Raw genomic sequence first — 15,539 nt, forward strand, 5'->3', positions numbered from 1 at the left:
TTTAAACGAATAAGCAAAAATCATTTTTAAATTCCTATAGTCCGCTGTCGTGCTCTTCATAATGATGATCATATGCACGGTTCTGTTCCACTGTGCGACGGCGAGCCCAACAAATGTAGGCATAAAATAGTGGGAAACATGCTCAAATAGAGGTTCCAAGATGGGAAATGAAGAAATGTTGTACCCTCCCACTATTTGCTGGTCGCTGTTTTTTTACAAACTTCGCTTCGAACGGACGTGCTTAGCGGACAACGCTCGTGTGTGTGTGATAAAGTGCAAAATAAGCAAAAAGGAAAAAGAAAAGAAAAAAAAACGCGCGTGTAAGAAAAGGCAAAAAAAAATCCAATTTTAATTGAGAAGTTTTATCTGTGTGTGTGTGGATTCGTGTAGATCTCTGTGTAAAGTGTGTGCGTGTGTGTGACATACGTGTATGGAAAATGCCAAATTGAATGAAAACTAATTGGAAATTCATAGAAGAATATCACAAAGTTGATCTTTAGCAAAAGGTAAAAAGCCAAAAGAAGTTTAATCGTTTTTGTAATTTTTGGTCTTTTTTTTTGTTGGTCTTTTTTTTTCTTCTCCGTTTCTGTGTATGTGTACTGTAAAAATAGCCAAAGAGCGAGAGAGAGAAAGAGAGAGGGATAGCGCGAGTGAGTTTTACTCACTTCGGGGTAGCTAGAGATGACAACGTGATTTGTTTAACTGCGTAACGAAATATATGGTTTTTTTTTTGGTTAAAATTTGATTTTCTGTATGGGAATTTCTATTGTTTGTGTTTGTACATTGTTGTTTTACATTTGTGACGTCATGGTGAGAGATTCTCTCACCGCAATAACAACGTCATTGTTCAGTAATTTATTGCATTCTTTCATTATCTTTCTTTTGTGTTAATCTGTTTCTTTTTTTTCTGTTGTGAATACGTTTTATCTACGTTTCTTTTATGTGGCTGTGCTTCTGTATAGCTGACTAAAACATAGTGTCTGTGTGAGTATATGTGTGTGTGCGGGTGAGATACAGCTGCTTTTTGTTTTGGTACCTGCAATCCATAATCAACCTGATCAAAAACATTTATATCTTTAAATCAAAACTGGTTTCGCTTGTAGCGAAAAAATTCCCCTTACAGAAAGTTTTTTTGGCGAAAAGTTTTCCATTGTAATTTATTTAAGTATGACTAATTGCCATTACAAATGTTTAACAATATAAACATTAAAATAACTAGTTGAGTTTTCAAGTACTATAAATCACTCTATACTTGAGTTATTTTAACTTGAATCGGTTCAGTTTAGCCCTCGACACTTGTTTGAGGGAATTTTGTTTTGCTTTATCGCTTTGACATTTTGCTTTCTTTTTTACTCTCATTCGCTGAACTCGATTTCGTTTCTGAAAAGGGCAACATCGTTTCTGTTTGAATGTACATATATATATATATGTACCTATACAGTAGGAGTCGATTTATAAGGGTCAATCGGGATCATATTCATTCTAGATAATCCATCTTTTGTTCTGATATTCTGGAACCATTCAATTTATTTAAATATTTCTTTTGTAACAATGTTTAGACATTAAACTTTACATTGAATATAATTTGGTTGGGTTTTCTAACGCAAATTCATTAAAAATATATAATTGACAATAACAAATTAATAAGTGTCCCACTAAGAATAGATCTTAAATAAAGAATACATAAAATTAAATCAGGATAATTCGAATTTTTCTATATATGAAAAGTGACTAATAATTGATTGGAAAGAATAAGACAGACAACTTGACCTTTTAATATTATTATCTAAGAAAAGTTTTTGATAATAATAAACTGGTTTAACTGTGATTCACACTAGAGAAATATATATAAGTATGTACATACGTACTTGAGATTGTTGACAGACTTTTGTCTTTCCCTATATTGTCTTGATGACGACAATTTGAGTATTTCTTAGCAATAAGAAGACTTCCTGTCATCATTGATCCTATTTTAAAGTCATCATAACTAGTCCACAGCCAATTTAGTAGCCTCTATAGTAACATTTCCTTATACTCTATGTATCAAGTGATTGATGAGGCCTCTAAAAATTGTCAGTTCAATATTTTTAGAGCGCATTTTCTACGCACTGGGTGACTAATTATATTCTTTTGCCTGAGCAACACTTTGAGTCCTACTAATTTCCATTAGATCTCAAGATTTTCTATTAATAAATGTTTAGCTTGATCCTTTTGTTAAGAAAACATTTCCATGTTTAGTCTTCTTATTAATAATTGTTTATTTCACGTTTTTGGTTACGAAATCTAAACTTGTCTAGACTTTTGATCTCTGTTTGCCACTTTTAAGTGGATAATACTTGAGAGATAAGAATGTGATTATGGCATTGGATGGAAAACTTCTTCCAAACACTTTTCTTCTGCTAAACAACGCTAGAACTCAAAAAAAAAAATCCCCATCAACTATGCGTATTTGTTTATATTTATTTTTTATAAACAATAATTTGTTGTTTTTCCTGTAGTTGTTGTTCGCCCCTCGTTTCATTGGTTTATTAAACTTTGAAGTAATTGTTTTTGTTGTTGCCAAGCGAATTGCAAAATTTTTTTTTTCGTTATTTTGTTTTTTGTTTTTTTCTTTTGGCTTATCAATTTTATGGTGACAGAGAAGGAAGAGGAGGGCAGAGTTCATTTTGAAATGTTGTGGAACTCAAGACTTGGAATTTGTTTGTATATATTTATATAGAGAAAGATATATATTCATCTCATTTATTGGGTCTGTGGAACGACGACGAGCCTCTTTTTGGTTCTTTCTTTATTCCTTTTTACATTTTTTTGTTGTTGTTGTTGTATTTAATGGGAGCACTTCCTCCTTCTCTTCCTCCTACTCTTCCTCCTCATTGAAAATCCAGTCGTGTGCTCTACATTCAGTTTCCTACTTTTATTTATTTCTTTTCGTTGTTGTTTTCATTTGTTACTTACAAATGCAGTTCGCATGCCAAAATAAACCCCCCCTTACCCAGCCAAAAAAAAAAACAATTTGTTTATTTTTCTTCTTTTCGATTTTTTTTTGCATTTTGTTTTTATTTTTTTTCTTTTTGCCACTTTCGAGACTGAGTATCGTGGCTTTGGCTATTGATTTAGGCAAATATTTATTTAATAATTCACACATATTATCTAAATTTTATATGTGGTGACCGAGATACATATTATAAACTGCGATTCTATATCTATATACATCTTCAGATGCCCTTAAGAAAGTTTTGCGTATTAAGAAAATGATTAACTTATAATCGATATTAGTTTTATTCCAAACTAAAGACTTGTAGACTTAATAAGATCCTTCTTTTCGATAAGGATTCTTATATGGATAACAGAGACATGTGTTTCACCCCTTTCTCAGCTCTTTGGAATACTCACTGGTTGCGGGTACAAAGTGCGCGGAAAGAAGGTATGAAGTACTCGAAATACTGCTTGGACTCTCCCTAGATCCGTCTATGCTATATCTCAATACCAATTTCACTTCAATTATTCCATATATAGATTATAAAGTATATCGATCAATCAATCTGATTTGGAATTAAACATATCGCATTATTAAAGACCTCAAAGAGAGAGAGAGAGAGGCTATCGATCAATTCTTATCGCTTTTAGCTCCATATATTCAATAAAAGATCTTCTGAATAAGTTTTTTCCTATAATTTCCTTGATTTACTAGGTTAGAGACAATGATTAAAACGATTTCCCTGGCATTTTCCTTGATGTCTAATTAGCAAGGGCAGAAAAATAATATTATAAGGCTAAAATACAATGTTAGATGGGGCAAACCTTCAATAACCTTCACATCAATTCATGAAAAGATACGTCTAGAAGATGTATATATCCTTTGGATCTTTGTGTCATCTTTTGTGGAGGTGTTAAAGTATGAAAGAGCATTTGAAAGTCGTTTAGTCTGATTAAAAGTTAAACTATCGTGTGAATTGCTTGGCTATTGTTTGTATATGCAGATACGTAAGAGAGTGTATAAGTCTGTAAGCCATATCTATAAATATGTATATATGCATATATGTATATTTATATAGGCGATTGTGTGGCTTTGTTGTCATTGCTCGACAGAAATTCCAGTTATGATTATTTTCTTGTTGTTGTTGCTGACCAGACGTTTCATATTTGCGTCTTTCTGGTGTAGGCGAGTAGATCAGCTGTCAGCTGATTTCTGTGATTTGGCAATAATATTAATATTAATAGAGTCGTTACACTTTACAACAAAGTTAAACAATTAGGCGCCGTCTCTTTCTCTCTCTCTGTCTCTCCTTGGGTAAACTGCAGCTGTTTTCACTAGAGTGACCCAGTTTCTCCTTCATTGTGTTGGGTGAGTTCTGCTAGGTCTGTTTGTGTCTGTTGATAGAACCCAACCGCCTTTCTCCCCACCTCACAACCCCCCCACAAGTTGCCAAACATTGGAAAAGTGTTTTGCATACAGATTACTCAAAGTAAATTTTGCCCCACTTACAATTTTTCCATCGATCTTTTTGATAAGACTACCATATATTTTGCTGATTCATTTGTGTCTGCAGCGCAATTGACACGAATCAAAGTATATAGTATTTCTGTTTCTATTGCTCTATGCTCATCGTTCATCGTCCGATTTAATTAATGATTTGAATAGTTTATATACTAAGCAAATACACATAGAAATGTTTCCGTATGACTTTGAGAAATTGTCAAAAAAAAAAGACTGCAATTATTTTTCATTTTGCTTCTCGTTTTCTGGAATGAATCACTCAAAATGTTGTCAACCAAATGTGAATCCCAGAACACACACATTCTCCATAATTACTTAAAGTTATCTAAGTTAGATTAGAGAAATAAACCAAGTGCCACTGCAATGAATTGTTAAGTTAATTACTAAGAATTAACCAAACCATCTGCGTCTGTCTGAGGTCTATTGTGTTTTGTTTTTTAAAGGGAATCCAACAAAACAGAAGGCGATAAAAGTGGGCGGCCAATTACCATTCAATTCAATAGAAAATAAACTTCCTCCAGGTGTTCCTCCTCCCACTACTCCTCCCATTTTCTGCCTAGTTAGTTCAATCATTTACACGTGTCATACGCTTGGCTAAATCCCCTCAAAAAGTAATTAACAACACGCTTCATTGGAGATTGTTATATATTGAGCTTGAAATGGGATCAATTTACTATATGGGAACAAACTTCTCTTCAGAATGATATTCAGAATGGGAGAGAATGGGACAGACATAGGAGAGGAGAGAAGCCAATGAACTAAACCATTGTCTATAAGTATATCCCAGAGGGTTAATGATCTTTGATCGTCCGTCTGTTGGGTATTCAGTGTTTATCTTTACTTGGACTTGTTGTTGTGTGTATTAAGAGAAGAAAAAACAAAAACAAAAGCTGATCTATTAATGGCAATCTTTAGGCATTTGCGTGTTTTGTAAAAATAAACCCTCTCTCTCTCTTCTTTTCGCTCTCATGTGACAAGAAAGATCATTTACCTTGCAAAGGGATTGCATTTGTTTTAACTAAACGTATGAATTATTGTATTTAAATATTTAAATGTATAAATTTAAAATGGATCAGCTTGAAAAATAAAGCCACCCATTGCGAGGGCATCCACTTTGCTATACTCTACACAGCGGCGGATCAAAAGAAACAATTCTCTATTTCAATAACTTAATAGTTGGTAGAATAAAGAAGATAAAAATATTTGGAGTCGGGGAACTTATTTTTAGAACATTTTAAAATGTATTAGTAAATAAATCATTTTCTAAGCCATTCAAACCAAGTTTGGCAATAATTTATTTTAACTAAATGTGCATTTTTAAAATAATTTTTCGGGTTAGCCCGAATATATAAAATTTTAGTGCGCGTGACAAATCTTGGGGACATTTTGGGACAAATCTTGCAAACTTTAATTTAAAAGAATTTCCTTATTGCCACGAAATACATAAATCTAATATATAATTTTCAATATTACTTCATTAGTTGGAAAAAAAAAAATCATCTTTTGAACTCGATAACAACATTATTGTGGTCTGAGTAGATCCCACTGAGCTGCCGACCACACAAGTTTAATACAAATAAATACTAAACTCAGAATTGGGATTCGACAATGAGTTGGTCTTACTTTCTAACTCATTCAATTCGTTTTGTTTCGTTTGAATGTTCATTCACTTGAAGTCGATTTTCAAAGTCATTCAATTCATTCATTTCGATTTGAATTGTTAACTCTGATTGATTTTTCTATCATTCATGCAGCTCTCTCTACATCAAGAGAGTCAAAAAATTATATCAAACTTGTCAATTCTTCTAGAACTATCGATCAGTCGAAAAATTTAACAAAAACATAGAATTATCAAAAGTAAGTTCATTCTTCTTACATTTTGACGATGTAAGTTCTAAGATATAGATTCAAGTCATACCATTTGTTTAAGCTTCTATTTGAATGATCGCAATCTGGTTACTTCTCTCTAGATTTAATGAAAACCCCTTTTTGCATTATTGTAATTGATATTCAATTGAGTATAACCGGAACTGAAAATTTACATTTTCATTTGATTGTTATTGTTTTGTTAATGTTAACAGTTAAAGGGGGAAATGACAATGAACTTAGTCTCTCTCTCTATCTCTCTCTCATTCTCTCTCTTTGATGTTGTTTCCATGTAATAAAAAAAAACCAGTTTCCCTCCATTTAAAGTTATCATTGGAACTGCCGAGGGGATTTACCCTTATTTAGTTAGTCTAACTAACCCAAATTACTTAAAATGACTAATTCATTGTTTTATCTATTTGCAGATACAACAACAGCAACAAGGAGAACGCATCCTTAGAGGAGAAAGGAGGATTTGTTTCCTGCAAAAAAGTGACTTTTTTTAAATAAAATTAACAAATTCGTTAAACTGTTTCGTGTGGCAGGGAATGGTATATTTCTTGGGGGATTGGGGCATGGGAGATTCTGACTTGTCGTCATATCAGCAACATGTTCCAAATATACAACATCAACAACAACAACAACGCATCCATGGACGTGATTTACTCCAACAGCAGCAGCAGCAGCAGCACCAACAACAACAGCAGCAGCAGCAGCAGCAACAACAGCAACAACAACAACATCAACTTGTTGCCCAAATCTCAACTAGCCTAAGCCAATTGCAATCCCAGCTGCAATTTGCCAGCGGCTCAAGTTTTCTACAAACATCAGCCACATCCTCGTCGGCAGCAGCAGCAGCAACAGCAACTACACCGCAACAAAATGTTGCTGTCGTTGGTCCAAGAGCAACTAGTAGCAGCAGTTTGGTAACTGCTAATCTTCAGCAGCTATCAGTGAGCTCCAATTCAAGCTCTAACTCAAGCTCCAGCTCTAGCTCCGGCTCTGGCTCCAGCATCAACAACAATAGCAGCAGCACTTGCAATAATACACCAACAGCGGTTGCTGCGGTTAAACCAACAACAACATCTCAACCACCAACTTGGCTAAGACAATGCTCGGAAACGGCACAAAGCTCTCAGACCTCCTCGAAGAGTGGCCAACTTGGCAAGGATCTTTTGGATAATGTTGAGGATGAAGTGGCAGTACACCCGCTATCCAATCAGGTTTGTTTTATATACATTAGACAATATTTATTTTTTTATATTGTTTCAACTGACAATCGGTTTAAGAATAGAGCACAACATATATTTGAATTGGAAGTGGGATTGGGATTGAAATTGTTCTCATGACTTTTTAGTATTGTTAAATTCCTCATGCAATTCCTTTTGCATGGACTGAAAGAATTCCTCGAGTCCGGCATAAGTATTCTTCTCGATGAATGTCTTAATCACAGCCCACACAGACTTGATGAATTTCACCTGGGCAAAGATCACAACGTCCGTATGATTTTCCACTGTGCACTTCATACAAAAATGCATTTCGACATTAAAAGCATCCGCATAGGGTATGCCCGCATTGGTGGAATTCACATCGATTGAGTACAATTTACCTGCTTCACTGCACTTGCGTATTGTCTGGTATTCCGTGACATTGGAGGTCTTTGGACCGACATTGCCCTGCAGGGCCACAGTGACCTTGACAGTGCGTTCACGATCCCCATTCGGGACGGTTATCCATTCGCCCATATTGAGATCTCTGGACTGACGTTTCTCGTGAAAATTTCTGAGGAACGTCGACGTGTTGGAGAAGAGCATATTGAAGAGTATATCGACGGGCAGATTGAATTCCTCTCGCAGAATAATGCGTCCTTCGTGGGTCGCATCGCATACCATTGGATAACCTTCTGGCCCATAGCTTCTACGCACAAAAAATGGATTCTTAAAGGACACGGCCGAAACTGCTGCTTCTTGGAGGCGACTACTCTGACTTCCCCCACTCGCAATTACACTCTGACTTTGGCTTATGCCACGCGAGTTGACACGTGAATTCTTGCTAGAACTATTCGGATGGGATTGCTTGCGATTGACTACGGATTTCTTGCGATGTTTTCCTGACCCATTTTTGCTTTTACGTGGTGTCCCAGCCCCCGATGAACCGACACTCGCATTAGATAAGGAACTCCCGCGTTGCACTGCGGTTGTCCCTGAGGATGTTGTTGTCCTCCGTTTCCCAAAACCTCGTTTCCAGCGCTTCCAGCCTTTCATGGCACACAAAATGTGACAGTAATTTGTTGGTATTTCAAGTTAGTCGAGAATCCCAACCATTGCCCAAAGTATCAAGAAATTAATGACAAGTAAATTCCACAAACCGATTGTCAATTATCAATAAACATATCAACAAACAAAAGGAGAACAAAAAACAACAAGTTTTTAAATAACTCAACACCTACTATTTAAAATTGAGGACACACTTCAAAGAGTTCCCAAAAAAGCGTTTCCATTTATAAATGTGACTCAACAGAGAGAAATGGAGAGAGTGTTCACTCTATATAGTATAGAGTTATCTCTACCCATAAGCCCAGAGAAGCGATCGGTCAATATCAATTTTTTAACTTTGATAAATTATAAACTATAGACAAATGAGTTTCGCAACCTTTTTTTTTTGCAGACATTCTTATCAATCAATTGAATGTTCACACTCTTGATATATGAGCTTGATAAAGTTATTAACTGATATTTCACTTATAATTTCAAAGCACTTTCGCTGGACTTAAAAAGTAAATAGCCCCCTAAATGCTCTTTGATGCCGTCGAATGACGTAGACCCACCTGAGTGATAAGATATAGATATCTATATTATACAAATGTATAGAAGGTGGGGGTTATGGCCACGCGACAAGAACTTTATTTTTCGAAAACAATGACATTAAGTGGATTAATAATTTTGCACACAGAACTACAAGAAACGAAATGTTCCTTCAGATAATCTTAGCTAATTCTTCAGAGGATAATCAGTAGATTTTTAAGCAACCTCGTGCCTAGAATTACCTTTAAAAATAGGATAACAAATAGGCTGACTCGAAAATTTAAGATAACTTGGCATAATACAGAAAGAAAGTATCTCAATTGTTGTTATCAAGTATTAATTGTCTTTTATCTCGCCGATTTCCAGGTTGGAGGACACACTCGCCTTTTGCTGCTCAATCAGTCGACGGTGATCAAGCCTCTGAATTTGCGGGAATTGGACTTTTATCAGAACATTCCGCAGGACATACTGAAGTTTGTGCCCAAATACAAAGGTAAGATACCGACTGTTTTCTAAGAAAACACATTTGAAAAAAAATAAACACAAAAACGAATTTAAAAATCGAAACAATTTATCGATTCTATCGAAGCGCTTCATTTGATCTTTCGTTTCATACAATCGAATCAACAACAACTAAAAAAAAATAAAATAAATATATAATATGCTTAGCATTGTGTCCATTTGTCTTGAGTTTAAAAAAAAAAAACATTAAAAAACCTATTTATTTTGTACTAACTCGCCAAAAACAAAAAAAAAATAATAAGATGAAAAATTATGCGCTCCTCTTGTATCGTCCTTAGCCAAACAAAAAAAAAAAACCACAAAAAAAGCTAAAACCAAAAATAATTTTTTTATTTTTAGACTATATACATCTAATTTTTCTACCATAAATTTATATATATGTGTTATCTATAGTTTTTAAGTGCTTTGAAAATGATCAAATAAAAAAAAAAGAAAAAAAGAACAAAAAAAAAAAATAAGCAAAAAAAACAAAATTTTAAAAAAAAAAAAAAAAACCAAAAAGACTGAACTGAAACTTAACTACATATACAATATATAGCTATAGCTATAGCTTTAACAGATTTGTAATAAAAAAAAAAAATACAAGAACTTTTTGAGTTACCAAAAATATCAGAAATATAATAAAATCCGTAAAACAAAATCATGTTATAGCTGCCGACGTAACAATATCTATCTATCTCTCTATCTATAACTGACTCCTCCGCGAAAGGGGGAGTATATATGCCTTTTCGATATCGAAATCATCATTTTTTTGTAGTCTAGTAACAAAAAAACATTAAAACTAAAGCCGACCACAATGGGTAAGTCGCACATGAAACTAAAAAATAAAAAAAAAAACAAGAAAACAATTGAAACACTTAAAAAAAAAATTTTTTTTTATCCAGTTGCAATAAATATATCAAAGAAGAAAAAAGTAATCTTTTAAGAATTGTACAATTTTTAAAAAAGTTTAAAAAAAAAGTACGAAAAGAAAAGTATTAAAGAAATGCAAGAAAATTCTACAATTCCAATTCCTTTGATATATATACCACAAAAAATAGTTAATGGGGGCACGCCTTTGATATGGTCATACTATACAACGATTTATATATAGTTTTGGCTATATCTGGAGGCGTGTCACTCTTTTTGTCCACTACATTTGCGCTCTATGTTCGTATTATCCAAAGGTTCGACTGACAGACCCGCTTGCGATCTGCCCGCCCGCTGAACCCCCAAAAACCGAACACAAATCGTAACCAAAAATTCCCCGCCGGAGTGTTGTGTTGTAACCCAAAATCGAAACAAAAAACCAAGACCAAAGAAAAAAGCGTAAAATATCAGTTACTATACATATATAAACCACATATATCTCTCTATATAAGTCGAGTTTTTTTTTTTCATTTTCTCTCTATCTCTATACTTAATATGTATATATATATACACAAATATTTGTTCAGAAATCGGTGCTCTCGGTTATTGTTGTTGTGTCGTCGATATGAAAACGATTTCTATGCACACATACACAAACGAAAGAAACATCGATCGATCAATCTATCGATCCATCAGATCGATAATCACTCTGCACTGAAACCGAACTACTCTGATCGGGATCTCTCTGCTCTCTCTGGCTCTGCTCTGCTCTGTCTGTCTACCTTAATTATTGCGAGACTCTCACAGTACGAGAAAGCCCGATTTAGAAATGCTTTAACCGAAACTGAAACCGAAACCGAAACCAAAGACCGAAATGGCCGACAAGGGTTTGTATGAATAAATCGCCTTAAATACTACTACTAAACATATACATATATATATATATTTATCTAATATATATTACAAAATTTGTTACACAATTAAGTTATTTCGGTTTTTCCTAAGTGAGTTTTAAGATTTAGGGCCCCAATACACTTGATGATGGATCGTTTTTCTCTATATTTGCACACAAAAAAACAAAACTAGATTTATTTTTAATTTTGTTACTTAAGTCTGTAATTGCACAAATATTGCATAGATCAGATGTAGATTTTTTTTTTCTCCTAAATTTAAATAATTAACAAGCATTTGTTTTCCGTCTGATTCATATATTCATTGCCAACATTTTGTTTGGGCATACTAATCGAACTCAATTGATCTTTATATCGAATTGAGATCAATTGAGAGGATCTTTATCCTTAACCAAGTCATCGCATTTCTAGTAATCCTTTGTCTGCTTTTGTGTCATCTCTCTCTCTCTTTCTCTCTTGTTATCTCTGCATATATATGTACATTAATTCCCGTAAGTCAGTCGTAATAGTCTCGTTCATATTTCTCTTAATCACATTAATTGTCTAACCCGAAAAAAAGAATTGAACCTAACCTCAATTTTACATGAAATTTTTGACATCAAATCTTGATGCATTAAGGTAGATTAACTATCCAATCAATATCCACTAATCTTCAATACGGGTTCCACATTATATTTTCAGGCGTTATGCAAGCAACCAGCATGGGTGGAGCCAAATTGGAGAAACGCTATTCACCCAATTTCCGTGAGGAGGCAGCGCCGGCGCCATCGGTTTCCGGCCGTAAGATGAGTGCCTCCAAGCGTAAACGTGACGATGTGTTAAGGTAGGTCCAACATGAAATCGAAATATAATTCGAAATTCTGTTTATCCGGCTTGAAGAGATAAAGTCGGATAATCTGTATTAGTTTAATTTACCATCAAACAAAATACAAAGTGGAATTCCTATTAAGTCCCCATTAAAAAATACTGATACCGAAAATAAAAACTCTGGAAAATCAGATGGCCGTATATGTACTTGGTATCTGTAATATACATTCTTTGGTTGTAAAACTGATTGTATTATTTCTAACTATTCCAGAATGAAGGTGCACAAAAATGGCCAAGCAGCCGATGTTATTAAAAGTATTTCTCAACTTGATAACTCCAATAAGCAATGTAAGTGATTCTTTTTAAGATATGCAACTAAATACTAAATACTAATTAATCAAATGTTTTGCAGATTTCCTTATGCTTGAGAATATTACATCGCAATTCCGTAATCCTTGCATACTTGATCTGAAGATGGGCACTCGCCAGCATGGCGACGATGCCTCGGCCGAGAAGCGTTCCAAACAGATGGCCAAGTGTGCGGCCAGCACATCGGGATCTCTGGGTGTGCGCCTCTGTGGCATGCAGACCTATCAGGCCGATCTGGAGCAATATGCAAAGCGTGACAAGTACTGGGGCAGGGAGCTGAACGAGGGAGGCTTTAAGCAGGCTCTCCATGATTTCTTTTACAATGGTTTTCGCTTGAGGATTCGAGTGATCCGCAAGATTCTACAGCGTTTGCTTCAACTGAGAAGAGTTATTGAGAAGCAATCTAGCTATAGATTCTATTCCTGGTAAGTAGGATCCGCTTTTACTCGATTCCTTACGCATTGTCTCAAATCATTCTTCTTCTTTGTAGCTCTCTCTTGATTGTCTATGAGGGTTTCGAGGAGAATCCCATGGCTCATCCACCGGCTATGGATTCGGAGGACTGGCTGGAGGCACCGAAATCGGCAGCCAGCTTGGCCACAGGCCCGGCCTTTGATTATCATCCCGATAATAGCATAGATGAGGATGATATTGAGGATGAGGATGAGGCGGGTCATGATGCAGGCGATGAATTGGAGCCGCATGATACCGATGATGATTTGCATTTGGTGGCTGCCGACAGTGGCAATGCATCGGCCACTAATAGCAGCACTGGTGGAGATGCCTGCAATTATGATGCGGATGCGTCCAACGATTCCAATTCGCGTCTAAATCTGGCCACTCGTCGTCATCTCCATAAGCGTGGCTTTGCTGAGGCGGCAGCTCGTGGGGTTAAGCAAAGTTCCACAACCACCGACGAGGAGGAGGAGGAGGAGGAAGAAGAGGACCAACAGCATGGTCATTCGTCGCATCCAGTAGCCATGCCACCTCCACGCACTTGTGGCGTTATGGCTGCCGCCACCAAGGCTGCTTCGCCAAGGTCTGCTGCTGCTCAGCAGGGCAAGGGCCAGGGCCAGGCCAATAGCCAACAGAGCACACCTGCATTCATTCCAATTTCCGAAGAGACAGTATTCCTGGATCCAGAGCCAGCATTGCCCAGCGTGACGACCTCATCGCCACATTCCGGTGACTCGTGGATGAACTATAGCAGCAATAGTAGCGATGACTTCTCCGGCCTGTCGGAGCAAATCAAAGCTGTTGCCAGTGGCCGCCAGACATGCAACAATAGCTCCGATGATGCCAGCTCTGATTACGAGGGCAGCATTATGGGACCCACTGAGGCCATGTTCAAGCGCTACAAGTCCCAGCAATCGTTTGATGCAGCCAGCAATGGAGTCGATCTGCAGCCTGCCAACATCAACACCAGTGTCAAATCTCTGGTATCACCCGCCTCTTCAAGCGCCTCATCCATCAAATCGGTGAAAGGAGCAGCCAAGCGTTTGCGTTGCAAGGACGACGACGAACACTATGCGGCTCAGGATGGCGACTGCGAGTCGCATGAGGCCAAAAAGTCCACTATTAATTCAACGCCAGTGTCGGCAGTCTCCTCACCCTCGAAGGCCTCCACCTCCTCCACAACTGGTGGAACAGGAACCGGATCCGGCGGCGGTGTGCAAAAGACTTATGAGAATCTAACCAATTCTATGTTAGCTGGCATGCTCCTGGACTCTTTAGAGGGCGAAAATAATAATAGTAGTGGAGTCGCAGCGCCACGTAATGCTGCTCTGCAGGCTGGCTCCAAATCCCTAGACATGTCGGCACCACCCACTGATGATTCGCGGTGCTTTGTAGACGTACGGCTAATTGATTTTGCCCATACAGCTTTCGTTCCACGCAATGGCAGCATGCTACCCACTCCCAGCGGTGCCCCAGTACATCATGGGCCCGATGGCGGATTCATCACTGGACTGGACAGTCTCAACCGTTTACTGAACGAAATTCTAGCCGAGGAGAGGCTCTAAATGCAATAGCACGAACACTGGAGAACGGCGGCGAAATCGTTAGTTGGCTGGTATGGGATGAAATGGGGACGGGATGATAAGTTTAAAGTACAATTTGATTTCAAAATACCTAAATTGTTGTTGCAACATATTTTAAAACAAAACAAAAAAAAAGTAATCTAATAATCTATAGAAATTCGAAATGTGATTGAACAAAACAACAAAAAAAAAAAAAAAGAAATGAAAAACCGCAAAAAAAAATATATATTTAAAGAAAAGCCCTTTTAAAACCAACCAGGAAAAGAAATTTACGAAAAATTCCCCTGATTTTTAGAAGCATTTGCTAAAAAAAAAACAACACAAAAGCAAAAGAAAAAGAAAAAAAACTAAAAACAATGAAAAATCTTTAAGAAAAAAAGTGAAAAATTGTATTTGAAAAAGTTGCTTCCATGAAAAAAAAAACAAATGTAGTTAAAAAAAGTTATTGTTCATGCTTTTTTCTGCATTTCCGAAAATCAGAAACTTTAGCCTACAAATGTTTTGATTTAATTCTTCTTGAATATAATGTCTAATATATATGTATATATATATTGGATGGACGTTTTTATACCTAGATCTTACAATTTACAATGCAAAATGACAAGAAACTAAACAAAAAATGTGTAAGGAACAGTATTTTGTTATAATCTACATATATATACTATATGCTTTAAAACCCGTTTCCTTTTCCTAATTGTAGTGACCAGATTAAAACAAAAAAACCAGAAAGAAAAAAACACAAGAAAACTTAAAAAAAAAACCATAAAAAAGAAAACATTAAAAACAAACATTTTATAATTTAAGAGAAATGCTATTAATATGTAAAATCCTACAAATTATTACTATTACTTATTATATATAACTAGTAAATTAC

At 35.9% G+C, this 15,539-nt stretch overlaps 2 protein-coding genes across 3 annotated transcripts; one reads left to right on the forward strand and one right to left on the reverse strand.

Moving 5' to 3' along the window:
* Positions 1–336: 336 nt before the first annotated feature.
* On the forward strand, positions 337–15,004 carry LOC6639632. Of its 2 annotated transcripts, XM_002062640.4 has the most exons (7): positions 337–506; positions 6,790–7,587; positions 9,535–9,661; positions 12,132–12,273; positions 12,529–12,605; positions 12,670–13,051; positions 13,117–15,004. In XM_002062640.4, the coding sequence occupies exons 2-7, from the start codon at positions 6,913–6,915 to the stop codon at positions 14,645–14,647; spliced, it is 2,934 nt and encodes a 977-aa protein (XP_002062676.1). In that variant the 5' UTR covers positions 337–506; positions 6,790–6,912; the 3' UTR covers positions 14,648–15,004. The 2 variants fall into 2 exon arrangements, with proteins under 2 accessions (XP_002062676.1, XP_015034456.1); XM_015178970.3 differs by lacking the exons at positions 337–506; positions 6,790–7,587; positions 9,535–9,661 and adding an exon at positions 11,126–11,426.
* On the reverse strand, positions 7,589–8,773 carry LOC6639635 (protein Aster-B). Its single transcript, XM_002062641.4, has one exon. It carries the CDS (start codon positions 8,626–8,628, stop codon positions 7,708–7,710), a length of 921 nt encoding a protein of 306 aa, XP_002062677.1. The 5' UTR covers positions 8,629–8,773; the 3' UTR covers positions 7,589–7,707.
* Positions 15,005–15,539: the final 535 nt, after the last annotated feature.

Source organism: Drosophila willistoni (genome assembly GCF_018902025.1).
Source record: "Drosophila willistoni isolate 14030-0811.24 chromosome 2L unlocalized genomic scaffold, UCI_dwil_1.1 Seg196, whole genome shotgun sequence".
NCBI classification, from domain to species: domain Eukaryota; kingdom Metazoa; phylum Arthropoda; class Insecta; order Diptera; family Drosophilidae; genus Drosophila; species Drosophila willistoni.

Bases quoted from the DNA above. Each gene is read 5' to 3' on its own strand.
- LOC6639635 (XM_002062641.4), bottom strand. From the start codon at position 8,628: ATGAAAGGCTGGAAGCGCTGGAAACGAGGTTTTGGGAAACGGAGGACA.
- LOC6639632 (XM_002062640.4), top strand. From the start codon at position 6,913: ATGGTATATTTCTTGGGGGATTGGGGCATGGGAGATTCTGACTTGTCG. The intron at 7,588-9,534 runs GTTTGTTTTATA...GCCGATTTCCAG, and splicing joins TACACCCGCTATCCAATCAG to GTTGGAGGACACACTCGCCT. The intron at 13,052-13,116 runs GTAAGTAGGATC...TCTTCTTTGTAG, and splicing joins AGCTATAGATTCTATTCCTG to CTCTCTCTTGATTGTCTATG.